A 27790-nucleotide genomic window follows, 5' to 3' on the forward strand; every position below is an offset into this window, starting at 1 on the left:
CTACACCAACATATCAGTCAGCCTCACCAGGAACCTGGCCCCCATCGCCGACTACTGAGCCACCAGCCGCCAGATGACAAAACCCATGCGATAACCACCGTCTGCTGGGATTTCAAACCTACGTTCCCAGACGCAGCCCTGCTTAAGAACCTTCATTTATTTTTTCTTTTCTTTTCTTTTGTTAATTGAATATTTTTCTGTTCTTTTTTTTGTTTTCGGCCTTTGTGTGTTTTCGTCCGAGGGGGTTACGCAGTGTCACACGGGGAGAGTAAAGAAGGGTCAATGCGGCACTTTGTGCCACATTCCATCACTCCCCTCATCCGTGGACCTGGGCTCCACCATGCCTTTCGCACCATTTTGGCCTTCAACCTTCCCCCTCATACCCTGACTGGTTAATTTAGCGCTTAATCCGGGAATCAGGAGCTGGCTGCTTCACTTATCTGGTCCACACACTAAGACTCAACTGTGTGGATGTGGTTTCTGAGGCTTTCAATTGAGTTTATCTTAGCATATATATATATATATATATATATGTATGTATATATATGTATAATCATGTGGCATTTACACCCGTAAGTCATTCACATGCAAACCAATAGTGGATTCTTGCAGCTGGTTCTGCAAAATGTATGCCAAATCTTTAAGTGAAGAGGGACATATATAAAGACAGAGATATATAAAAGTGATTTAATGAAAGTGAGAGTTTTTACAGTTCCTAAAAGTTCCTTAGTTAGGAAGTTCACTGTATAATAATAGTGTACAGACACATACTGAACATCAACCGCTTCTTTGGAGGAACTCCAGATCACATCACCATTTTCAGAAAAGGCTTCAACGTTTGTCAAAAAATTGGCGCCTCTGTTGTTTTTTGGGCTGCTTGGGGAATGGCTTTTTATATGTGTGCGTGCAAAAGACTCATTGTATTAGCAATAAGCTGCCAGAGCGCACAGCAGAACTTAGAAACTGACTCAATATAAAGATGCTTTAGCGCAGCCGCTCACACACACCGGAGAACAGGAGTAGTACGGAGAGCCTTCTCTGTATGCAAACCTCTCCCACGGACACACCTCCGCCTAAACAAACAATCCACCCGGCCAACTCTGGGTGGCACAGCGGGGGTCCGGGCCTCTGTGTGTTTAAGTTATTGAAAGTTATGCAAATAGCCACGTAGAGAGATCCTGTTCGCCGGATCTGTAGATGGACGTCGGCGGCGAAGGTCAGCCTTTGAAGGACGAAAATAAGTTGTTTTTTTAATGTCGTTGTTAACGCCTCACACACACACACAAACACAGAGAGTTGAAGAGAATCAGACGTAGAAGCGCGCACGCTGGCTTTCACTCTCATTTATGTTTACAGTGTGATTTCATTTTCTTGTCATGATTGGCGGAACGTCCTCCCCCCCCCCCCCCCCCCCCCCCCCCGCCCTGGAATCGTATGCTGTATGAGTGTCTCACGTTTTGATCAGAGGCTGCCTTTATGTTTATATGACACTTGCATGTATGTACACGTCTCCATCAAGGTCCCAAAGCGAACCACTGTTGATGTCGTTGGAGACGAGTCTGAGGTGAGCATAATCGATGACTAGTGAAGACTGTAGGAGGTCATTCAGAGGTAAAGGAAGTGTGCTTTGGCCCTACAACAAGTATGACGATTTAGAGAACACCACAAAGAGACAAAAGCACCCTGTTGTGTGTTGTTCTCCCCAGTTTGTGTTTGAATATGAGTGTGTGCTCGTGTGTGTGCGTACGTTTGTGTGTGTGTTCTGGACAGTGTTGATGGATACTTAAGGTTCTTCCCTTCTCTTGACATTGTCTGTTTTATAATTACACAGCTACTTCATTTCACATAAATCGCCTTTTTGAGAATACTGTGGGTTGTAGATTAACTGATGTGTTACCCTGGTAATATATAAAAAAAAACTGAATTTGAGGCTGGACCTCAAAGTATTTATTTGATCTTGTACGGATTGTGTTCTGTGATTGCTATGATTTTTGATGTGTGTCGGTAGACGATACACATGCACTGAAGCGCATTGTGTTTATTTGTTTGGGATTTGTGAGGTTCCCGTTTGAGTGACACATGTGCTGTTCCATGTTGTTCAATTACACATATGAATGAAATGTGATTGACAATTGTCTTGAGATGATTGGAGATGGAAGTTGTGGTTAAAGGGTTCTCATTTAAATTGGAATGGGATCCCCAATGCTGATGTATTGTGTATTATTCTGCTGAACAGTCAATCGCCGGAGGAAACCATTTTGTTTGAAAGCCACAGGAAGAGAGTTATCAGGAAGTGGCCGTCGTTACCTGCCTCCACTAAGCACCTTCAATATTGTAACTTAAAATCAATTCCACCTTGCGGATGGAAAATAAACCACTAGCTGACCTAAAGAGTGTGTGTGTGTGTGTGTGTGTGTGTGTGTGTGTGTGTGTGTGTGTGTGTGTGTGTGTGTGTGTGTGTGTGTGTGTGTGTGTGTGTGTGCGCGTGCGTGCATGTTTGTGTGTGTGTGGTGGTTCTGGGTGTATGGTTGCATGCAGTGGGTGCTCAGTTCTGCTTGGAGCACATCAGTCTCATTGATTTTCATCAGTCAGGAGCACTAGTTTGCCTCCCAGAGAAGCATGCTGAGGGTGCTTAGTGAGAGACATGAACCATGGCAGCCGGGTGGTTTTCCTATCCACGTGTGTTTGAGTGAGATGGTGGATCCCATTGACCTACAAGACCTAACCAGTCACATTCCAGCATTTTCTTTTTCTGTTTCCGCACTGATTTTCATTTTTGATTTTTGACGTTAGATCACTGACCTGTCAGAAAAAGAAACACTAAAAACACGGAGGTCCCTGATTTAGAAATAACATATTTTTTTGAAGTGGACGTATATTATGCATTATTTCATATTTTTTACCATTCAATGAACATGTGAGGATAATTGAATATGAGAGACGGACTATCGTATGTGTGATGACACCCCCCTGACTGGCCTATTTATATTTTACAGCGTATGGACTATAATTGTTTCCGGTGTTCAAACACTGCAAGTGAAACACAGAGCCTGTGTCAACTGCATCTACAGACAGGGAAAAGCAGTCAACCATTGCCATTGCTGTGATCCAACATGTCAAATGGCCTTTAATTTGTGTTTTTGTTGTTTTGTTTTTTGGAGTCATGAAAAAGAGTTTAAAAGGTGCACTGTTGTGTGAAGCGCCACATTCCAGGCTCAGGCAATGCCTGCTCTTACAGAGACATGCTCAATGGCCACATACTCTCACCCCCTGACCTGCTCCACCCTGCGCCTGTCTGAATGACGGTTCCCCCGCGAGGAACCTGACGAGACGGGCAGCCTTAATGCTTTGTTAATTTATTTAAGTGTTTTTATCTCTAGTTTTTTATTTTTTATAAGCAAAAAATCTATTTAAACTGAAAAAAATGTTATTCATATCGAGACAATGACCGTTGTAAATAGTGTTGTGTGTGTAGCAAATTAGAAGTTCTAGAGGAATTAAAAATCACCACAGATGCTAGCTTAACGATCAAGGCTTTGGAGTGGTTTGGCCGGCTGTATATCTGGTGCCATTCAAGTGCTAGTGAAGCTTGCATCGCTACATCAATGCTTTTATATCATGGCTTAGCCCGCATAGCCTTTTTAATGAGCGTACTACTTCACAAGTCTGAACATTCTGGAAGCCTTCCTCCTTCCTCCAACCCTTACTTAAAAAATGCTGTAACCGTGGAGGGCTTATGAGTGGGACGTGAGTTATCGATCGACAGATGAGATAGCCTAATTCATGCTTATTAAGTCTCTTTGACAAGGACAGCTGTTGGGTCAAAGGTAAGGCACTGTAGGATGTTAACAATTCTATGTCAGCCAAAATCACCATATGCTTACGAAGCTTAGAATGCAACACTGGCACACTAACTAGCAACACAACCCACTCCAAAATCTACACCAACAAATAGATTTCAATTTTTTTGTTTTTCATTAAAGCTTACAAAAGAAAAATGTAGAAGTTGAAGTTGAAATATATCTTCTCTGATTGTAAGGAGCCACCTTCTCCTTGAATTGAAGCCATTCGAAGCCACTTGTTAAAAAAAACTTGATGTCAGCCTTATGTGTATCTGTGTATTGACATATTATCTTTTGATTATTGAAATTTGTATGATGGAGATTTTCTTTTATAACATCATTGTTATTGTCAAAGTACACCAATAAAACAAAACTTGAAATTATATTTTTCTATCTGCTTCTGTTGTGCTAACTTCATTCCATTGGCTACATGCCATTCATACATTTAAATAAAACAAAATATGAAACATTTAAATAAAATGTTAGCTTTAGAATTTATATTACCGGCAAACCCATTTGGTTATCTTAAAAATGATGACAATGATAAGATATGATAATATTTATTTGTAGTGTTCCTGTATTGAACTCAAATCAGGGCAAAAGTGATAGTGAAGTTTGGAATACAGTCCAAACATATGGAGCAAACATGTAGGCTACCCAAGGGTCTGGGTTAAAATAGTTGACTCTGTTTAAACTGAAAACTTAAGTCTCATAAAATACTGGACCAAAAGTAAAAATAACAATGTAATCATATTTGCAGCTATATTTTATTTGGAGTGATTATAATTGTAAAAAAAAAGCACATAACATGTATTAGACTATATTCTGATACGTCTAACTGTGTGACTGTTGTCTTGAACCTCTGTGCTGAATTGGCAGGGTTCTGTGCAGGCATATTCTGGCAGCACTGTTGGAAATATGTAGCGTGGAAACATGAATACAGAACAGTGACCAAGGTGGAGGCTCATCCAGACTGTGTGTGATAAAAAACAGACACACATATCTGATCCTTTCACTTCTAGTAAGAGATCCAATAAAAAAATAAAAAAATACAATAAAAGAAAAGACAGGACTAAACACCATTGGGATTATTTAATCATTTAATCATTTCAAATACAAACAAAGCAGATGTAACTGAATAAAGGCTTTTGAGGAAATGTTTTTACATTTGCTTGAAAACGGATATCAAAAACGTAGAACATATCTTGTTAATAGGGGAAGAAAAGAGAGAAGCTGAAGAGTGTGTAAAGGAACCAAGCATAGGGACCTCTGGGTTAATGGTATAATACCTTTTAAGTAGAGATGGTGAAAAAGCATTAAAGCCATTCTATGGGTATCGCATCATTCGCACCAGTGCACAGGCAGTTCAGAGGGCCAAATATAGATTAGTACTTGACCTTCCAGTGCATTAAAAGTCATTAGCACAATGCAGAAATCAATTTAACAATTGGTGACCATTAACAGAACGCCACGATATAAGTGTTTTTCGCTGATGTGATTTTTCTTTTCACTTCTTGTCAAAGCTTCAGTCATAGATTTACTTTCTATCTAGACAATGAAATAGGAGTTACATTAATAAATAGTTTGATTGGAATATGGAATAATACTGCAATTATATTGTAGACAGTGTCGATTGCCTTACTGGAGATAAACAAACAAAAAAGTCATACAAATAAATGCATCAAAAACGAAGGATTCAAGACAGCGAGTTCATTATGTGTTGTGCCGTCTATTTCTAGCTCATGTTTTAGGAGATAGTTGAACTGCACCCGCATGTGTTTTAGCTCGGACTGCTTCCACATTGTACCTTCGTATTAGCTCCATCTGCCCAGATAAGAGGTAGACAGATAGCTCTGTGTCCCCTTTTAAACACTTAACCCGAACAGAGCCCTCCTTGTCCAGCCCTCTCTGGCGAGCTGAATGATAGCCGGCTGGGGAACATCCACTCAGCTATTCATAGACGCCAAGTCACAACTTCTGCAGAATGTTCTTTCTGTCGAAAGTTCTTCAGAAAATCGAATTCAGACACACAGACTGCTCATTTGACAGCTGGGTAGTGTGAGTATATCGTTGTGTGTGTGTGTGTGTGTGTGTGTGTGTGTGTGTGTGTGTGTGTGTGTGTGTGTGTGTGTGTGTGTGTAGGTGTGTGTGTGTGTGTGTGTGTGTGTGTGTGTGTGTGTGTGTGTGTGTGTTTGCGTGTGTGTGTGTGTGTGTGTGTGTGTGTGTGTGTGTGTGTGTGTGTGTGTGTGTGTGTGTGTGTGACTGGGACAAAGATGCAGCTTGTTGGGATGTTCCTCCATTCCTCCATGGAAATAGCAGCTTGAGTGTGAGCACAGGAAGAGGTACTGACCCCGGTCTCCTCCCGTGCCCTTTGGCATTTGGCACGATTACTCATCACAGCTGGTTAACAGAACCCTCTGCAGACACATTTAATTCAAAGCTAATATCAGACGAAAATTTAGGATGAACTGCATATTCCATATGTTGCTCTCTAAATCGTCCCTGCAGATACTTCCACTTCTCTTGCCTATGAAGCACTGGCTAGGCCATGTGTGCATAATGTGTTTTTTTGTGCGTGTGTGTAAGTGTGCTCAAGTGTTCAGGAAAGGGGGAAGGAAGTGCAGAAAGGCAGAGGGAGAGAAAGCGGCGGAAAGAGAGAGATTCTTGGCAGAGGCACAGAGCAGAATCCCAGTTGGAGTCGCCGCTCCTTAATGGAGCCAGTGAAACACAAGGCTTTGGTATGCTAACACTACTGTCGCTTAGCCGCCAGACGCGCGCACACAAACACACACACACAAACACACACACTCACACAGTTCTCGTGTCCACCCTTTTATTAATTCATCGACATCCCCAACCCTGAGTGCTCTGAGGCTTTGATGCTCCCACCAGCACCGCAGTGCTGTGTGTGCACACGTGTATCAGCACGCACGCTCTCCCACGCCCTCATATAAAACCTCAATCCTACACTAAGTTGTTTGTCCATTTTTGTTCTTATCCATCAAGTTTACTCAAGCGTGTGTGCGTGTGATGTTTGAAGCATTTGTTCAGTGGTCCCCGACTTTGGGGATCCACTGAACATTTTTCATTACAAAAACAAAAACCGTTACGATTCTGAATAGCTAACAAAAAACAACGCTAATTTTAAACTGGGCTTTGACAACAAACAACAAATTGTGGTTTACAATTGATTTAGCCCACAATTTCAAGAAGGCCTCATCTTTTTTTTCTGCTGCCTGATTTGCCCAGTCTCCCTGCGGCCAAGATAAGCATCATAACCAACTAATGCTTGAAAAATATAACAACATTGGTTTTGCCTTTCAGTGAGTTTGCATCCATGACTATATGAAAATGAGTGCTGAGCAGTCCGCACCGTACTGTGGGTTGAAGGAAGGAAGGAAACCATCCCAAAAGCTTTCATACATAATGTCTCTTCAGCCTCCTGTTTATTTGTGAAAATATCTCTATGTTGTAATACAATTGTCTTACTCAACTCTGCCAATTAATACACGTGTATAAAAACAGTGGATAACTGGTTCCTTTACCCATGCCTATAGCATATTGGACTATTACTGAGCCTTTGAATGTGCTGAAGGTAGGATGTAAAATCTATAATCTGTGGGTTATTTGTTATCTGCACCTGCCACTGTATGAGACAATTTCCCGGCTCCTCTCTGACTCAATGACATGTTTACACATGGTATTACATACAAATCACTCCTCTACCAGTGCATGGGTTAGCCTAGCGATTGTAATACTTGCACTTAGTTCTATGAACGTCTTTACTGTACCGACAGCGATATATTGTTTCACTTCTTATGACAAATGTACTTATTGTAACAAATGCACTTATTGTAAGTCGCTTTGGATAAAAGCGTCTGCTAAATGCCCTAAATGTAAATGTAAATGTAAATGCATGAATGCAACACTTCTCAATGGTGCAGTCATTTCGGTGGGAGGGAGTTAACAGGAAGGGAGCAGGGAGGAAGGGAGAAGGGAGGGAGGAAGGGGTTGTTTCTTTGGGGGTGTTTATCTTCAAAATATTCCCCTCTTTGCGACTCTCAAATCTTACCTGCAGCAGCTTTGAAATCCCTGGTCTGGTAAATCCAAACAGGGAAATGTATTTATAAATTTAAAGTTGATTATTTGTATCAAAGCTTTATCAAAGATTGATTAAAAGGAACTCAGTTTACTTTGATAAAAATGTTGTTTAACCATGGCTCTATTTGGTCATCAGATATTTTCCCCGTCTTGACTGGGCGTGGCAGCAGGACTATATGATATGTGTGGTTTAATAGACATCAACTGGTTGTAACTGCTGGGCAAGCCTGTGTCATCCCAGATAATATTAAAAATATATAATTGAATTGCGCCCTCAAAGCAGGCCACCTTATGACACCTAATAAACAAAGCTGTCTGAATGAGTTGGAACATTCCAGAAGGAGACGCAACAATTTGCACATATTTCCACGCTGCCAGGTGTTGCTCATAACACTAATTATGACATGTAGAATCAGAGGATAGTTATTTATTATGAGTAACACCGGTTCATCCTACAACAAACACAGGTGTCACTCAATGGTTATATCTATCTATAACCAAATCTATATCTATATCTATATATATATTATATCTTAACATGGTATGGGGTTGATACATGTAAAAGGCAAAACACATGACCAATTGTTCAGCTGGAAGGAGTGAAATGGTGCTGTGGCAAAAACATGTAGACCTTTTGGACATCGGTGCACAGGTGTACCTCGTTTGCCTGATGACGCCCACAACAGCAAAGACACGCTGGCCGGCGGGGCCGGACAGCGTTGTGTTTCATATGTTTCTACCGTGGCCAAGAACTTCACGAACTTCAAGAACTTGGCTGCATGCCCTGCAAGCCATCAAGCGCATACAACCCCATCACCACGCACGCACGCACGCACGCACACACACACACACACACACACACACACACACACACACACACACACACACACACCCCTCAACCAAATCCGGCCCACATCTCTGCCTCAGCCCACTTTCAGCCCTGCCCCCACCACCCTTTGTCTCTGCTCATCTTTTTTTCTCTTTGATGACTTCTCTTCCTGATCCACTTCTTGTTTGTCGTTTCAGCAGTTCTGCTGTTATCTTCCCCTCACCCCGCATACTGACGGATAGTTTGTCCCATTCTGCCCCTCAATCTCCAACACCGCCCCCCCCACCTGCCGTGCTGTATTAACATCCTTCTCCCCATTTTCCCCAAGCTGACCATTCAACAATAATGAGCTGCACTACAGTCTGTTGTTGTTTTGAGTTGAAAAGAGTAGGGTAATATATATTCTATTTATTTTCGTAAATTGCCATTTAGCTTGCTTATATTAGAGCATATGTCGGTATACGATTCTAGAGTTGTAAAGAGATAGATGAGAAATGTTTCATTTGCATATCTGTGACTGACAGGCATGATGGATTCTCTGAACCAATCGGGGTAGAGATGCCCTGATTGGTCAGAAATTGATATGAAATCAGGTAGGCACAGAGAACTCGAAACAGTCACAGCACATTTCACTTACTAATAGCCTGTGTGGTTGAATATGTACTATTTCTAGTTAAACAACACTGTTGAAATATTGTAAAGGTAAAAAGTGTAAAACTATTAGCATCAAAATATAATAAAGTACCAACACTAAAAGTATTCATTAAGCAGAATTTCAGAACAGGCCCATTTCAGAACAATATATATTATATTATTGGATTATGAACTATTACTATTTATGCCTTAATGTGTTCATCACTTTAATGCTGCAAGTTTCACAGGTGGAGCTAATTAATCGTTGCTTCGTGGTCCCATTGAGCCAGACTTTATTTGTATGTAGTCTTATAAACTTGATTATTTTACCTGAAGGAGGTATGCTTCCCCTAGCTGCCACTCAGCTGTTAACACACCTATAACTAATAGCATCTTAAACAGGGCTCTTATATATACACCCTTAATGATTCACCCCCCATCAAAGATTTCCTTCGCATAATCATTAGCTTATTGATAACTTCCTTGTCAGTGAGTTAGAATGGCTTTCAGATCTGACCTTTCCGCTTTTTTCCGCTCAGCACTTACTCCATGTGATCATTAACTCTCCCAACCGGTTTACTGTACTCTCTGTAGGGTTTCGACAATCCCGGGCTCTATGATTAACTGTTAGACACTTCGAATCAAACAGGGATGCTCCCACTGCAAACTATATGCTGATGCTCTGGGAATTCTGCAGCGTCTGCTTCCCGATTATGACAGCATTGGCCATCAGTCGTAAATCACATTTACGCCTTTTCAGATCGACCATGGATGAGTCTAAACCAAGATACTTATGTGCAGTGAATACAAACAAGCATTAGTTAGCATCTTTTAAATAGTACGTGCATCATTATTCAACCACAGTCCTTATGAAATGTTGGATTTATTCGTCATGCCGACAATGGATATCAGAACTCAAAGTCTTTGTTTTGACCATTTAGTGACGTTAAAATGTCTACTTCCATGTCTATTGTCATGTCTGCACGGGTGTAACATCATACATTCAAGTCAAAAATAATGCACAGCACTCCAGCTTGTTGGATTACAATACAATTGCCTCCTACCATGCAAATGTGTTTCCACTGTCCCCTGTTGGTGAGTTTGGAAACTAACAAATAAAAAATATGCCTTTGCATGAATGACACAATATGTCAACAGAGAAATAATTTTCAATTTTATACAAGTGGTAAACAAAGATTTATAAAAATGCATAGCACCAAGTTGACATACAGTATGTTTAAAGGATTGAGTGTGCTTGCCAGTACAAACCCATAGCAGCTTATTAGTTCCATAGCATTCGTGCTGTTGTGTTATTTCAAACGTCTTTAATAGAAACATTTTAACATTTTAACATAGCATTTGCTTCACATAAGTTAAAATAAAAGTTGAAAACAAATAACGAATGAAAACAAAACATAGACGATCAAAGGAAAACATGACAAATGCCCTATTGAATAAAAACTCCAGTAAAAGCTATGCACCCAGCTATACAACCATAGGGTGTCTCTCCCCAATCTGTTTGTGTCTGCCTTCCATTGTCTTCCCCCCTCCTATCAATTCACTGAACTGAAACCCAAGACAGCTGGGCAATCTAGGCCAGGGGGCTTATAGGCATTGGCTTTCACTGGCCCGGCTGATTTGTATCTATGCATACAGGGTGGAAGAGAGTGGAAGAAAGGCTGTTGAATTCTCTCAAGCAGAAAGAGAAGAAACATGTTTTTTTTGTCCCGCAACAAAGATGCTACTTGTCTCCGTTCTGATTGGACGCCACATTAGCCGCACAGTCTTTGATCTCGCCCTTCAGCTCGGCGAGCTGTTCCGAGTGGTCGGACAGAGTGCCGCTCACCTGGGCCAGGTAGGAGTCCGAGTGTCTCTCCAGCTCTGCCCGGATCTTCTCCAGGTGCTCAGCCAGCTCTCCCAGGCTGGAACACTGGCCCTCCACCTGGCTCACCCGGCTGTCTACGTCCTTCACCTCTTTCTGAACACCCAGCGTTGTGCTTCTGCACCCCTGCAGCTCTCCGGACAGCCTCCTCCTCAAGGCCACAAGCTCCCCCTTCAGCTGGGCGAGTCGCCTCTCCCCCGCCCCGAAGACGGTGGCCTGGTGGCCGACCAGCCGGGCGATGCCGTGCATTTGGTTGGACAGCTGGTTCTCCCTCTGCTCCCAGGTCGTGTTGGCGTGACCCACTTCCTTAGCGATGTAGCTCACCGAGTCTCTCAGCCCCTTGAGGGTGCGGTTCACAGAGTTGATGTTGACCTTGAGCAGGGTGATCTCCCCCTGGACCGAGCCCTCCGTCTCCTCCTGTGCGATGCGGAGCAGCAGGTTCTGCAGGGTGCCGTTCAGGCGGTCCAGCTGGTCAGAGTGCGTGTCCAGGCGGCCGCTCACCTTCTTCTCCAGCTCCCCGCACTCCTCCTCCACCTGGGCTACGCTCACGCCCGCCGCCAGCGGGCTGGAGGGCGAGCAGGAGGAGGTGCAGAGGAGTTCCAGGTCTACCAGCTGCTTCTGGATGCCGTCCAGGTCTCCCTCCACCCTGCGCCTCACCGACTCGATCTCCGTCTCCAGCGCCGGCACCACGTGGCCCTCCAGCAGGGCGGGCGCGGTGGCGTTGCTGAGCTCCTCCACGGCCACAAACACCCTGTCCTCCAGGGTCTTCAGCTTCTCATCCAGCAGGGTCTTGAAGCCGTCCAGACCCCCGGGGACCGCGGCCAGGCCGTCCAGCCCGCCGTCGGTGGCGTTCAGGCGGCCCTCCATGTTCACCAGGCGCGCCTCGATGAGGGTCTCCACGTGGACGCTGTGGTCGCTGAGGGCCGTCTGCAGCTGCCTCTGGGACTCGCTCAGGCCCTTGACTGACTCCTCCAGGAGGAGCACGCGACGGGACAGGCTGTTCACCTGCAGGGATCGTTCAGGTCCATATCAATCGGCTTTATCACGACAGCATTCCTTGATGGCTCATTTAAATATAGCCATTAGCGACGCTCGATTACTGCATTTATAATCACTAGTTAGGTTCAGAGGTTGAATCTCATGACCTTTATCTCCCTACATTAAAAAAAACGAATCTCACATGGGTGTCCTGTCATTTGACACAAATGTTTCCATTGCAGCTTTCCCGAATAATCCAAAACAAATGGCAATTTCAAGAATGGTGTCTACCCGTGTATGTCACCGGTGGACCTGAGCGTCGTAGCTACCTGTCCGCAGCAGCTCTCGGTGAGGGTGAGACCCTGGATCTGAGCCTGCAGGGTGCCCAGCTCCTCCCTAATGCCCGTCTCCGTGCCGTCCAGGGACTGCTGCATCTGCTCCTGGCCATCCACGTGCTCCCTCTGGCACTGCCTCTGCACCGCCACGATCCTCTCGTCGCAGTGGCTCTCCAGCCCCGTGAGGCGCCTCTCGAAGCCGTCCAGGATGTCGGCGCGTACGCCCGCCAACTTGGCGTCCAGGATTTCCTCCAGGAGAACGGAGGCCCTGGACCCCGGGATGGGCCTCCCGCTCGCCGCTTCCATCAGACTCTTGAGCTGGCCGTCGTGTCCGAGAACCATTCCCTGTGGAGGCACGGGGGGGGGGCATCAAACACGGCTCAGTCACCCATCTCCTAGCTTTAACAATGAGTTTGTTGGTTCCCGTCCGTGTTCTCAACGTTTACAAAGTTCATCACCTTTTTCCAGCTTAAATTTAAAGACTTCTCAAGGTGCATTTCTTAACTTGTAGATCCCAGTAATGAAATAAATAAATTGACTGAATAATATAAAGGTTAAATAAATGTACAATGTTCATGGTAAATGTATTGAAAAGGATTCTATAATTTTCAAAAAGGAAAAAAAGGCTATTAGTTTTATTGTTTACAATATCAACTGTCTCTATCAGAGTTTATTCATAGCCTAATAAATCAACACACTATCCATTCATGACTCCACAAGCCCGCAGACCTTTTGAACTAGGTTAAATGAAAAGGATTGATTGATAGAGCCAAAACATAGACATCATTGTACGATCATTACACGATAGCATTACCCCAGTACACAGGCAGCATGTCGCCATACCTGGATCTCCTCCAGGACGTGCGCCTTGGCCCGCAGCTCGTTCTTCACCTCCGTGACCCGGCCCTCCAGGTCTCCAAGGCCAGCGAAGCCCTCCACCCCGTCCAGCCGGCCCCCCGTCCCCTCTGGGAACACCCCTAAGCCCACGGAGGAGTCTACCACCCGGGGGGAGTTGGCGAGGAGGGTGCTGAGGATCTTGGTTGTGTCCTCCCTGAGGGAGGTCCGCATGCGGTCCTCCAGGCTCACCACTACCCCGTTCAGGGTGTCCAGACCCTGGGTCAGGCGCCGCAGGTTGTCCTCCATGCGGTCCAGCCTCTCGCCGCTCACCCCGGACCCCCCAAACCTGCTGCCTGCACAGAGGACACATACAGAAACAGTGGTCAAAGACAGAGACAGAGGTCAAAGACAGAGACAGAGGTCAGAGATTGAGACAGAGTTCAAAGACAGAGACAGTGGTCAACGACAGAGACAGAGGTCAAAGACAGAGACAGAGGTCAAAGACAGAGACAGAGGTCAAAGAAAGAGACAGAGGTCAACGACAGAGACAGAGGTCAAAGACAGAGACAGTGGTCAAATACTGAGACAGAGGTCAAATACAGAAACAGAGGCCAGAGACAGAGACAATGGTCAAAGAAAGAAACTGAGGTCATGACGGAAACAGAGAACAAAAGGTGAGATGGTGGGCGTTTATTTGGAGCATAGTGACGAGGGTCTCAAATCCCAGCCAAAAGTTGTTGGGTTCAATCACCATTGTCAGAAGCCTACTTGTAGGCATCCCTGGGCAGGATGCATCTTTAAAAAAGGCTTTGCTAAATTGTAAAACTGTAGGAACTTATTACACTGCTATTCCATCAAAATACATTAATGCCCTCCTCCCAGCCAATCAGAATCAAGCATTCTTAAACAAAATAGAATAAATACATTTATTATATTACTACAAAGTAGTTTGTAAGTAATTGGACTGTTTTGAAAGCATCCCTATGTCCTTACCTTGGTTTGGTTTCCCATTGCCATGTATGCTGGGGATGGGCCTGCCTGGCTCTATCTGGCCCTCTCCAGGTTTGTGGTCCTCGGTTGGTCTTGGACCATGGGGGTAGCCCCTGAGGCCTGGTCGGTGAGGGGAAACAGCTCCCTTGGATGGGGGCAATGTGCCATCGGGCAGGGGTGTGGAGCCATCGTGACAGTTTTCACCGGAGAATCCCGGACAACACCTCCACTCTAGCTCAGTAATGGTCTTGTGGCCGACCTTGTATGTTGGCTTGTAAAAGGTCCGGTACCTGCAGAGCACATGGAGAAGGAAACCAGTTAGCCTAAACACACTTTAACTTTGTATTCATAGTCGTAGCTCTGAAGATTTGTGCATTTATATGGATTCAATAAGAGCTCAGATCCAGGGAGAATAAGAAAATATGTAATGGGTTGAATTGGTTCTCAATTGGATTGGAGGGAGATAAAGACACCAAATTCAAACTAGATTTTCTATTCAATTAGATAGAAAATATTCAATTAGATAGAAAGTATTTTGGCTTTTGGTTGCGTATCTATCTTGCTTTAGTTATTTTAAACAACAATCAGGTCACAATTCAAGCATGACTATTTCAATACTTGTCCATTTATTCCTAGAAAGAAAAAAATAACGATGATGAAAATGATATAAGTTGTTTTTGTAGGCCCATAGCTTTTACAGGGATAGCAGCAATGCATTAACACTGTACTCTCCCAGGTTTCACTCTGTAGATAATCACCATCACCACCGATAATCACAGATGTTTCCGCAGGGCAAAGTCTTTTCCAAGGTAAACACCGAGGACACTAGAGGGCAGCAAATATGCATTGCTTCTTTTTAAAACGCGTAATGAGCTGGGGTTGAAAGGCGCGTACAGCATGGTAAGGTAAATCATTGACTCAGAAATGTGTTTTTTGAGAATGATATCTTAAATGAAATCTGCACAGTGAATTCATTCTCAAATTAATATACATTTGTATTCAGACATTAGGGTTTTTCTTCACACTTACATGACCACCGGACACTTCTGACCCCAGATGCACTTGGTGGTGTACTCGGCCTTCACGTAGGTGGCGACTCCGTCCTGCATGGTGCACGTGATGTTCCTCTGGACCACGTAGGCACAGTGGTTTCTGGAGGGAACACGATAAGCAAAGACACTAGTTAGGTCTTTTTTTTCTGTGGGACGTATTAGCTAAAAGAAAACAATGAAAGGTAATTAAATATATCCACTAAACCCTATACGGCGTAAAACTGCCCGGACAAAATATCTCAAACTCAATTGGAAACTCAATGGGCAAACACTTGTGTTCACTCTTCCACCTGCGTTTAAGATAAAGTACTTGCCCCCCACCACAAAAAAAAAGTAAATATATTTATGAAGGCAGTATAATAAAGGTCAATACGTTCAAACTTGACATGGTTGGATGGAAAGGCCAAAAACAACCATGCTGGGCATTCGTCCAGTGAATAATCAGTGTGAAGCTAATCAGGCTTGATTAGCTGCAGGTGGAGCATCATGACCTCTGGCACCACTGTGGTGTCCGGGTTAAAACGTGACTCATTTTGCGGCCTTGATGTTTGTGCCTTTGATTCTCTTGCTTGCCTCTCTCCTCCCTTCGTTATTTTCAACGTTTGCACTTCTAATGTTGTGTTTGTCGACTTAGTAAAAGTACCATCCTTGTGGTTGAATCATTCTGCTTACAGGCCGCTGTAATCGCGCCGTAAGGAACCCAATAAAGGATATGAGGCCGATCCAACAGCGGTTTGCAATCTGGAAGCGTGAGCTTGTGTGAGCTTGTGCAAAGCCACATAAAGCGTCCCCATTATAACTATTACAGCTCTGTTGTTGCGTCATACTGGATGGGCGTGTGACGGTGTGTGTGAGTGTGTGTGTGTGTGTGTGTGTGTGTGTGTGTGTTTTTGTGCGTGTACGTATTTTTGTGTGTGTTTCTGTATCTAAGTGTGTACTTGTGTGTGTGCATGTTTGCATGTTTGTGTGTGTGTGTGTGTGCGTGTGTATGCATGTGTGTGTGTGTATGTGTTTGTTCTTGGTGGATTTGGGTGTGCGGTGTATGCGCATGCCCCTGTGTCTCTTTCAAACATGTTCTCCCTGCTTTTGCCAGTGCAGTCATAGCAACTGGTAAATGTTCCGTGGCCCTGTGTGCAGCCCAGGGAACGCACTGCGCTTTGCTCTTTAGACTTACATGTGAAGCATTTCTCCCTTTCGGAGGGGAGAGTCCCCTAACACATTCAGCACTGAGCGCTACTCCACAGCTGTTTCAGCACAAACAGGAGTGTTTGAATAGAGGAGTGTGGGGTAGGGGCGGTCAATATGCCAACTCAACAGGTTCTAAGGGCTAGCAGATAGGGCAGTCTGTCAGTGTGTGTGTGTGTGTGTGTGTATGTGTGTGTGTGTGTGTGTGTGTGTGTGTGTGTGTGTGTGTGTGTGTGTGTGTAGGCAGGCATGTGAGCTTATTTGTGTGTGTGTTTGTGTGTGTGTATGTGTGTGTGTGTGTGTGTGTGTAGGAAGGCATATGATCTTATTTGTGTGTGTCTGCTCGTGCATGCTTGTGTGCATGTGTGCACACAGGTTGTTGACACATGTTAATACGGGCTGGAAGCAGCGGCAGCGGTCGGTTTGACTCAACTCTTTCATACCAGACTGACAACCTGTTGCCAAATCATGTGCTTGTAAGTGGTAAGCCAGAATGTGGTGACTTGATGTGGTATTATTGGATGTTTTTAAAGTACTCAAGCATGACACAGGTCATGTTTTGGGGAAGTGAACTTCACTTGAAAAATAAACACCACACAGAAGGGGCTGGGGGGTGGTGCTTAAGGTGGCAAAGGGCAAAGGTTAACTCAATGTTATTCAGGGAATATCTTCATTCCTGTGAAGAATTGGTAGATGAGCGTCTAGTGAATCTAGATTTAATAGCTTCTTTCCAAAGCATAAAACACAGGTAGTGGCTCAATGCGTTTGCACCGTGCGACTACCAGACCAGACACATTCAGGCACCTGTCTGACAGCTGATGGAGAGCAGACTGTGTGTGTGTCTGACACTGACTTGACCAGTAGAGTCAAAACTGATCACTTTTGTTTGACAGGTGCACATCTGGGAAGAGCTTGTGACCTTCAGACCAACAGAATGGCACGCATGCATGCATGTACATACACACACACGCACTTGCACGCACACACACACACACACACATAGACACACACATACCAGAAGCAGACAGCATGGTGTGCAGGAATCCAGATGTACCAAAAAAAATTGCTCCTCTCCCACTCTTAATATTTCTACATTTCTTCCTTTAACTCCCTTTTGTACCTAGACTCTTAATGCTCCACTCCATCATGCTATTTTATCACGCTTTTATCACTCAAACCTGGGGGAACAGGTTTGTTTCACTTTTCTTTTGCCTCATATTTGCTTACACCAATCGTGTTGCTGGAGGAGGGGATCTATAAGGGAGTAATTGACAATCACAAACTCTGTCAGCAGCAGTTAACTGTCTGTAAAGGTATCAAATCAACACTGACAGTATCGACCGGTCACTGTAAAAAATAAAATGCCGTGGCATTATTAAAGTCCCCTTAAGAAAGCTTCATCCACTTGCGCAAATGAGTTTTCATCAGTAGAAAGGAAACAAGAAACAAAGTGTAATTCCGCCCATTGCAGTTTCTGGGTTCGGGTCCAGGCTCTGTGCCGGCTCCAACCACAAGTTCTGCTATAACGTATTAGCAGTGCTGGAGCTGAGATTAAGCACACAGAGACCTTGCTGCTTTAGCAGTGAGAGTGTTTTGATGAACCCTCTCTCTCTGTATGCTACAGACTGGGGTCTGGAGCTGCCAGGGGTCAGGTGCTGTACACTGGCAGAACAGGAGCCTATGAGAATTGAATGAGACACAGACATACTTGGATGGTTGTGATGAGCTGTAGGCAAGGCGCAACCTATGGTTGAATTGTGTGGCATTTTAGATGCATTCACATGTGTATTCAGTATGCATGCACAGGCAAGCATGCATAACTGAGTACACATACTCACAGACTCACACAAACAAACACACACAAACAAGCATGTTTACATGCACAAACACACATGCATTCTGACACACACTGCTTTCACATTCAAAACAGATTGTTTCGAATGTTTTGAAATATGATTTTTATTGTGACAAGCATTTCCTTAAACATGCGAGTGTGAACACTCCAGCAGCACAGCTGTACACTATGAGGGTTGTGGAAACCAACACCAAAGTACAGCTTCTAGCTTGACTTAGCGCAATGATTGAGGACACACACAGAAAATATTTCCAGTAGCACGTGGGCCTCACTGACAGAGATCCCACCACATCAGAGGTCAGCTTCACAGCATGGCAAGGGCAGACATCTGAAACCATCTGTAAGGGCATGAAGCGGTCACATGCAACCAAGAGAAAGGAACAGAGATATTAATAACAGTTGCTTAGGTGTTCTTTCTCTCCCTGTCTCTCTCTGCCTCACTTGTGCTATGTGTGTGTGTGTGTTTGTGTGTGTGCAAATGTGTGCGTATCTAAACATTTACATTATTGTAAACAATAACGTATGCATGTGAGGGCACATGTTAAGGTCTGGGCGTGCACGTCACCGGGTTACTCATTGTTCTGTCTGTTATTGGGTTGTACTGTATGTCCACATTGGGGGCTCATGGTGAGGCCACCTGTGGCTAGCCTGGCGCTCCCTAGCTAGCCTGCGATGGAAGGTGCTCATGGTAACCCCTAAAGGAATATAGATGATCGATGGTCACGTTCCTGCACTGACACCCGTGTTCACCGGTGATATTCCATTCCATTCGGGTGATATTCCACACACCGGCGGGAAATGAAAAAATAAAAGGCAGGGAAATAGTAGTTTTTATGTGTTAGTCACACCTCATCTGTCAAGATGCAACTGGTTTAGGTTAGGTCTGTTGGGGTAGGGTGTTGCTCATGTCGCAGCTTGGGTCTGTAGCTGGGGCTGTGATGAAGCCATAGAGAACAATCCAATTCCAGTACCATCAAGATAGATAAAGGTACATGCAATCAATCAATACATCAACATATATATTATGTATGTGTCCTAGCCTGTGTAATCAATCATTTATTATCTGCTTTTCATAATCTGGTGCTCTGAGATTGGAATAAAACTCGTTTTTGGGAATCAGAAAGCCACTAAACAAACTTTAGTAGTCTTTCAACAACCGTTAATATTTTTTTTACGATGCACTTTAAAAAAAAACCTGGCTGAGCAACACATGAGCCCACCCTAGCCCCCCGGCAACGCCCATCTTTGTCACCCATCAAGGTAAATAAACTCAGTCCTTGTTCAGAGTGAGTAATGCCCCCCCCCCCCCCCTTCATAACACTAGGGCTCTCCATGCCAGAAGCCTGTCTCCAGACCGTGTCATTTTTTAACTCCAGGTCTGGTCCCTCTGTAAATATTTCCAGTATAAAGTTTCACTTCTGAAATCCCATCACAGGCTTCCCTCCTGGGAACAGCCGCATTCCCATCTCAAGATGCTCACATGGAGCGCTTTAGCACATAATATTGTTGCTTCTGGACCCGCCCTGTGCTGGTAGTGTCCAAACCAAATGCCCCACTCTCTCATAGCGTTGGACCATCCTGTTGTATTTTTCCTATGTTAGTTGTTTGGATCCTTCTATCATTCCATGACCTTTCTTACACGTGTTCATGACGTTTCTGTCGTCACGATTCGCTCCCTGATAGTACTGCTTTGTCATGCGTTGCGATTGGTGCTTTTGATGCTCCGGACCATGAAGCCCCGCCCCCCTTCACTCCTGACCAGCTGGTCACCTGCGAATTCCAGGCTGTTTGATCCCAGACCTGATACCGCCGGCCCGGACAGATTTATGACCGGGGGTCGTCCCTTAAGGTGGACCGTGGAATCCATAACAGGTCATTTGACATAGCAATGTCATTTCTGTGGGCTAATAAATCTCCCAGGGGGCTCGCCGTTTCCTTCTATGGGTTTTTAATGAAACTCTATTTCTCTCCAACTGGTAGGTCTCACGAGTCCCGGGGTGCGAGGTTGATTGACACTGTTGTTACTGCTAATTAACCGGGCAGTGATACTCCCAGCACTAGGACCCAGGACCCAGAGGGATCGTTCTGACAGGTGGAGGCACGAGGTCAACTTAGAGCCAGCCACGGCTATAGCTATAGGCTTTAAGGTTGAACACCATTTTTTGGGATTGAAACACCTAATGATGAAATTGGATCACTTGGATAGGAAACCCTGCCCTGTTGTGAGAGGAATAAAGTAGAGCAGACGTTGTATCTGTCGTTCAGCCAATATAGTCATGTCCATTCTCTGTCGTCATGTTTTCTTGGGTAGTATGCTAAGAAGCTAAACCGCCAGTAGTAAAACCATTCCAATAACTTTGTTATAATCCTCTGGCATTTCCTGAGGTAAGAAATCTGCTCCGGTTAAGAAGTTCTGAAGGATTTTTTAAGAAACTGTAATACCAGTATTGAGTCAAGGAAATGCCAGGCTACTTATAATCGGGATCTAGCCGTCCTACTTGATTACTCTTAAGTCTGATTTGGAGACTAGGCTAATAACTGACTTTCAAAAAAATTCGACCGTCAGTTCCATTTAGCTGTTTTCACCAACTAAATGAGTGAGGTTTAAAACTCGTGAAACCAAACTCAGAGTCAAAGGCCGGTTACTTTGAAGTAGGATCCAAAAGAGAAGTAAGGGCTAAGAGAGGGGAGCAAGAGCCTTAGATCTGGAACAGAAGAGCAGCCGTCGTCGGCGTCAGCCTGTCACGACCCTGAGCAGGAGATCGGCTGCTTGCTCTCATTCCACCACACGACCGACACAAACGTACAGCACCGACCCATGACCCCCGACCCCTGATCTCCGCCAACCCCGTCACCTTTACCCCCCTTGACCTGTGTCCAATTCATCAAGCCATGGTAGCCGTTCAGAAAATGTTTTGTTTTGGCTGAGAGCATCAATATATTGGGTCGCAGGAAAACAAACTGCAAAAGTAACTTAGACATGGCATGTGGCTTTTTAGATGGTTTTTAACTGCAGATTGGGTAGAAGTTGTAAGTTCATTGGCATTTTGTACATGATGAGAGGTCACGGTTGCTGAATGCAACATTGAACTTGACTTGACTGTGACTACAATATGCTATATGCCATCGCTGAATATCAGACAAAACAATAATGACAAATGTTGAGAGTAACACAACACAACAGCTGTGGAATTGTAAATAGACAGGGTGGATAAAGAGTGGGTGGCTTGTTATTTCCACTGACACTGTGTGAACGGTATGTCATCGTTAGGTTTCACACGCTTGTAAATGAGTACAAACTCACACACACACACACACACACACACACCCACACACACACACACACACACACACACACACACACACACACACACACACAAACACACAGACCATCAAGAAACACAACTGGGAGTGCATAAAGGAAAAGTAGCGAGTCATGAACACCCCTCAACACACACGCACACCCAGAAAGAGAACTGAAAAACCCAGAGCAAGCGAGTGCACATGCAAGCAGAGTACAAAAACAAACACACTCTCCTCCACACGTTTTGGCACACGTGCGATCATGCACTTTCTATTTCCACTGAGCAGGCACACCACAACAACTGAGCTCATGTTTCGTGCACTGCTGTGTGTGAACAGACCCCCCCCCCCCCCCCCCCCCCAGGGTCTAGCTATGTCCAGCACGGGTCAAGTCACCTCACACAAACACTACTGTGGGGGTGACCTCAAACATGATGTCTCATGGAAGAATGTTATGACTACCCCCCCCCCCCCCCCCCCCCCCCACACACACACACACACACACACACTGTCCACAAACTCCTATTCCCTCGCTCTCCTCTCCCCTCTCTAAATATGAAGAAATATGTTTTACTATGAATGGTTGAAGCCTGCTGGTTGCTGACATGGAATAGAGAGTAACCCTAGAAGATGGACTGCATGGGGGCTGCTTTGATCTTGGGGGGTCGTCTGAGCGGTATCCATTAAGGCACATGGGTGTATTGGGGTGTGTGTGTGTGTGTGTTTGTGTATGTGTGTGTGTGTGTGTGTGTGTGTGTGTGGGTGTGCATTTCTGTGTGTATATGTGTAAATCTTTTTGTGTGTGTCTGTTTGTGTATGTATTTGTGTGTGTGTGTGTGCGTATGTGTGTGTCTCTGTGTGTATATGTGTATGTATTTGTGTGTGTTTGTGTGTGTGTGGGTGTACGTGTGTATTTCTGTGTGTATATGTGTCCATTTTTTTTGTGTGTGTGTCTGTATGTGTATGTATTTTTGTGTGTGTGTGCGTGTGTGTGTGTCTCTATGTGTGTGTGTGTGTGTCTCTATGTGTGTATATGTGTATGTATTTGCATGTGCTTGTGTGTGTGTGTGTGTGTGTGGTGTTCTGGTATTAATAGATGTGTTGGCGCCAATGTCGCCAAGGTAAACAGTCTCGTGCCAGACTGTCACATGCAGCCCACATACATTCATCTTCATGCGACGCGTAGCATCCACATTAACACCTCCAAGGGAGGAATATACGTCTATATATATATAGCGCTTAAGACGCAGAGTGATAAACGGTGATGACTGAGTATGCAAAAGTGAATGAGGGGGGATCAGAGAAGAATAGTTATAATGTTAGTTCAGGTCATAGATATATAGGAAATGTTTCCATGAAGTACTTCGCTTTAAATCAAAGAGTGTTGTGGTATAGAGGATGTTAACAATTACAACAATAGCAAAATGTGATTGAGACATTGGTAAAGGAATTGGCTTTGGGCAATCTGGCTGACAAAACTATTATTCAAACATTCAGTTGACATTTTTATCATTTTTCAGGAATGAGTCGGTAGGAGTTAGGCATCTTGCTGATTGATGGACCTAAAACATTAGGGATTTAACACAGAACCATTGGGTAGAAGTAGATGTCTCTCTAACATCACAGGTCTGGGGTCCTACAGCTACAGGTCTGGGGTCCTACCGCTACGGGTCTGGGGTCCTACAGCTACTGGTCTGGGGTCCTACTGCTACGGGTCTGGGGTCCTACCGCTACGGGTCTGGGGTCCTACAGCTACAGGTCTAGGTCTGAGCATTACAGATCTGAGGTCCTACATGCAAGGCAGAGCTGGGTCGTGGAGAGTCTGCGACCCAGCAGACCAAAGCCCTTCTCTGGTGAGGGAGGGCGAGCAAAGAGAGTCATGGGATGGGAAAGTGACATGAAGCCGGCGGCTCTGATGGGCAAAATATCAATCACCACCCTCAGGGCAAAAATAATTCAGAGTCTCAGTTTCATCACGTAGCTTCACGACTTAATAATACATGGCATTGTGATTCCTCCTCTGCTTGCGCCATAGCGATAGTCACGTCATAGCGATAGTGTTTTCGTTGGGCTGAGTTCACTGATTAAAATGGAAAAATATGTATATTTGAAGCCATTGTTGCTATTGGCTGAAAAAACTGAATTGATCAATCTTTGCCCAGGACCCTGACGTCTGCCAATGGACTGTTGCTTTAACGTAGCTGGTGAGTTCCACCGCTCCCTTCTGGGCCAGAGGTGCCCGCTTGCTCTGTAAGTCTGCTGAACGTCGGTCTTTAACTCAGTCCCACACACACACACACACACACACACTCTCACACACACATCACATCTCAGATCAATATTCCTGTCGCCAGATCAGCACCCCCTTCACCCCTTCCCTCCCCTGTAGCATGAAGCCCACAAGGACGGCTTTGTTTTCAACCATGCCCTGTGGCATTGTCGCAGCGCTACAGGCTAATGTTTACCCTGGACCGCAGATGGTTCCAAGTGTGAAACGCACCGCGGGGCCGCTGGTGTTGAGGGCCAGAGGAAAAACAGAGAGCGGCACTTCACGACGCGCTGAGTGAACCCCGGCTAGAACGGCTAACCAAAGCCATACTCTCGTAATCGGCCGGTGACATGTGCTGCCCGTGGGAGGGATACAGTGCAGAGGCGGGGGGTCCCCGATCGCAATACTCCAGCACTCAGAGGACTCACTTGGCAGCCCGGGGTAAAAAAAAACACAAAACACATTTATTTCTATTGGCGGAGAATTGAATCCCCCCCCCCCCCCCCCCCCCCCGTGACAGCCTCAGACCCCAGACGACAAGGCTCTCGAACACTTACTTGTGACGTGTCATGGGCTTGTTGGGTATGAGCTGGGGGTTGACGCCAGCCTTGAACAGGTTGAATCGGTTTCCATAGAAGGGGTTGACATGGCCTCCGTAATATGTCCCTTTGCCGTCCACCACGGCCAGCCACGCCGCGAGGAGCACCGCGGGTAAGAGCGCCACCAGACGTCCCATCTCGGGTGCCTGGTTTGGTTTAGTTTCACTTTGTGGCCGACGAACAGCAGCTTTGGTTTTTAAGGTCCTCAAGCTAGGAAATCAACAAGGAGTGTGTGGGCGCCGCGGCTGGCTGGGTGCAGGGACGTGTTGGAGGGGTCCCGCTGTGTGTGCAGAGTGGTCCTGTTGTTCAGCAGGCCCGGGGGGACGCGTGGAGCCCAAACAGCTGGAGGATCTGCAGCATCTCGCCCCGAACGTCTTCAGCTCTCGCTCTCCGGCAGCACACTCAAGTGCACAGTGAGGAAGAGAGGGGAGAACTATCCAAGGAAGGGAAAAAAAGGGTGGGGGGAAAAAAAAGGCATGAGGGGCAAGGAACACACAACACAAAGGTGTGCTGGAGGAGGAGGAGTAGGTCGGGGGTGGGTGGGGGGGGGGGGGAGAGAGAGAGAGGAGAGAGAGGACCAGATGAGGGGGGGGAAAAAAAGGAAATACAGGGCTGGCGTGCGTGTGTTTACGTGTGAGTGTGTGTGTGTGTGTGTGTGAGTGAGTGAGTGAGAGTGTGAGTTTTAGAACCAAAGACACTTTCAGTAACGTGTGTGTGTGTGTGTTTGTGTGTGTGTGTGTGTGTGTGCGTGTGTGTGTGCGTATGTGTGTGTGGGAGTGTGTGCGAACGTGTGAATGTGTGTGTGTGTGGGTGTTTGTGTGTATGTATATCTAAGAACTGGTGACTAGGCTAAGCCCTCAAAGTTCTGTGCACTGTGTATGTGAGTGTCTCAGTGTTTCGGTGTGTGTGTGTGTGTGTGTGTGTGTGTGTTTGCCTGTGTGTAAGTGAGAGAGAGAGAGAGAGAGAGAGAGAGCGAGAGAGGGAGAGGGAGAGAAAGTAGCCTGCTACCCCACACTGCCTCTGAAGGGGCCGGCAGACAGACAGCCCCCATTTACATATCCCACCCCAACTCAGCTCAGACTGCACTGCATACAGGGGGACAGCCCATAATGTGTCTTTCACTCAAGACCTCTCTCTCTCTCTCTCTGTCTCTCTCTCTCTCTGAAACACACACAGAATTTCATACACATGAAAAGGTTACCAAACAGATCGCAGCCCATCAAAATCCCTGTCTCAAATCACTCTCTTATCTCTCTCTTTCCCTCCGTCTCTCGCTCTCCCATTCCCTCGCTCCCGCTCGCTCTCTCCATTCATGTGTTGCCTACCTTCAATCAGTCGGCTCGCCGCAGGCCTCTCAGATATGTTTTTGACTATTTTCAGTTTGTAAGGGGAGCAGCTGTACATCAAAACGGGGGGTGCAGGCGGTTTCCAGTGTGCAGTGCCGTGTGCAGGGCTCTGGCGTGCCCAGCTCAGACGACACCGCTCCAGAGACAATGGACCACCTCCTCGCCACAGTCCCTCATTAGAATTCCAGACCAAGGCTTCAGTTTATATCTACCCCCCCCACCCCCGCCCTCCTGTCCCTGTCCCCCAACTACTAACTGCCAAACTATTCCAAATATTCAGAAAATTGTCAAGAGGAGAAAATGAATACAGTAATGGAATAGATTTGTTTGAACTCTTACTTCGTCCATGAGGAGAGTAGTTCACCCAAATTTGTGTATAAACAAAAAGCCTATTCATTTTTAAAACATTTTCTACTTTAAAAACAGCACTAAAATGTCGTTTGCAACTGCAGGCATTAAAACTGCTCATACTTGAATATTCAGTGTGTTTGTGGGTTTGTGTGTGTGTGTGTGTGTGTGTGTGTGTGTGTGTGTGTGTGTGTGTGTGTGTGTGTGTGTGTGTCTGTGTCTGTGTGTGTGTCTGTGTGTGTGTGTGTGTGTGTGTGTGTGTGTGTGTGTGTGTGTGTGCTTGTGTTTGTCTTCAGGGGACTGTGGGGCCCAGACAGTGGTTTGCAGAGACACAGGTGTCTCAAGGACCCTCTTTGTTTGGTCGGTTGCCCTAAGATCTCTCTGCTCACCTGGGTGTGGACTGACCCCTGTTTGCCCCCACTGTTGACTCTTCATTTACCGGTCATTGTGAAAGGAAAACACACAGTGGGCCCCTGAGTACACAGCACACACGCAAACAACTAAAGCAGGGAAGATGCCTGAAATGTCCCAGACTGCATCAACGGAGCGACAGCAAAGGTTCAAATGCACAGGTCTGGGGAGGGTCCCACTAAACACCATCATACACACTCGGTTGAACTGCTTTTCTCTGTAACCTGTTAACTTATACACAACACAGTCTTTCAATGGCTGCTGGAGTTTCAGAAGAAGTATTGTTTTATTCAGTGATGGATACCATACAAAAGCACAGGAACAGACTAAACTGAGGCATTTCCGAGATGATTTTGTTTCTTTCAGAGAAGACAATCATTATTTTAGAAAAATACAGTTATCTAATCATGTTTACACCCATGCTGACAAGGCTAGAGGCTAACAAGTTCCAAAAGGAGGATATTGAGGAGGAAACTGGAAGAGCTATAAATGTTAGTGATGATCTTATAGGTTTCTGTCTCCTAACACTAATTTTGCCATGCCAAGTCTCTTTATCTTTATGGTATTAGTACAACATCTGTGAAGAATTACATATTAAAAAAGTTATTATCTCAGGTAGATCACTATCATATATTCAACAGAAATATATTCAACCGAAAATAAACACTTTTCTGCGCTGAATATATCTGGCCCTTGAGATTGTCCTCCTGACACAAGTCAGTGTCATGTATCCCAAACCGTAAAACCTCTCCAAAGCTTTTTCATTTCCCCCCTTTCACTTTATGCCAGGATTATATGTTCTGTTTCTCCTTGTGAATTATAATCTTAACCCTATATATGTCTAGAGAAAAAAATCCTCAAAATGTTTTTTTTAACAGACCCCTCAACTTTTTTTTATCATCCTGAACCTCTCTGTGACTCCATCTAGCTCTTTGGTGAGGTTTTAAACTGACATGGTTCCCTTTGATTGAGTTATAGGTTACAGTAGAAAAAAG

General features: G+C 45.2%; 2 protein-coding genes across 3 annotated transcripts in view; one reads left to right on the forward strand and one right to left on the reverse strand.

Moving 5' to 3' along the window:
• Positions 1 to 4225, forward strand: part of b4galt5 (UDP-Gal:betaGlcNAc beta 1,4- galactosyltransferase, polypeptide 5) — a 35314-nt gene extending 31089 nt beyond the window's left edge. Inside the window, exons 9-10 of one of the 2 annotated variants that reach the window (XR_013812009.1) lie at positions 1 to 1564; positions 2997 to 4225. The exon at positions 1 to 1564 is cut by the window's left edge and continues 90 nt beyond it. Coding sequence is in view for 1 of the 2 variants with exons in the window: in XM_079740810.1 (XP_079596936.1) it covers positions 1 to 58 (58 nt within the window). In the remaining variant the exon portion in view is untranslated. The other variant, XM_079740810.1, reaches the window with a different exon arrangement.
• A 6770-nt stretch (positions 4226 to 10995) lies between these two features.
• Positions 10996 to 24827, reverse strand: emilin3b (elastin microfibril interfacer 3b; the record flags this gene model as incomplete). The annotated part of the gene is made up of 6 exons (XM_079742556.1): positions 10996 to 12292; positions 12595 to 12945; positions 13444 to 13790; positions 14431 to 14717; positions 15457 to 15579; positions 24649 to 24827. The coding sequence occupies 6 exons, from the start codon at positions 24825 to 24827 to the stop codon at positions 11147 to 11149; spliced, it is 2433 nt and encodes an 810-aa protein (XP_079598682.1). The 3' UTR covers positions 10996 to 11146.
• Positions 24828 to 27790: the final 2963 nt, after the last annotated feature.

Source organism: Pollachius pollachius, assembly GCF_949987615.1.
Source record: "Pollachius pollachius genome assembly, chromosome: 8".
NCBI lineage: Eukaryota > Metazoa > Chordata > Actinopteri > Gadiformes > Gadidae > Pollachius > Pollachius pollachius.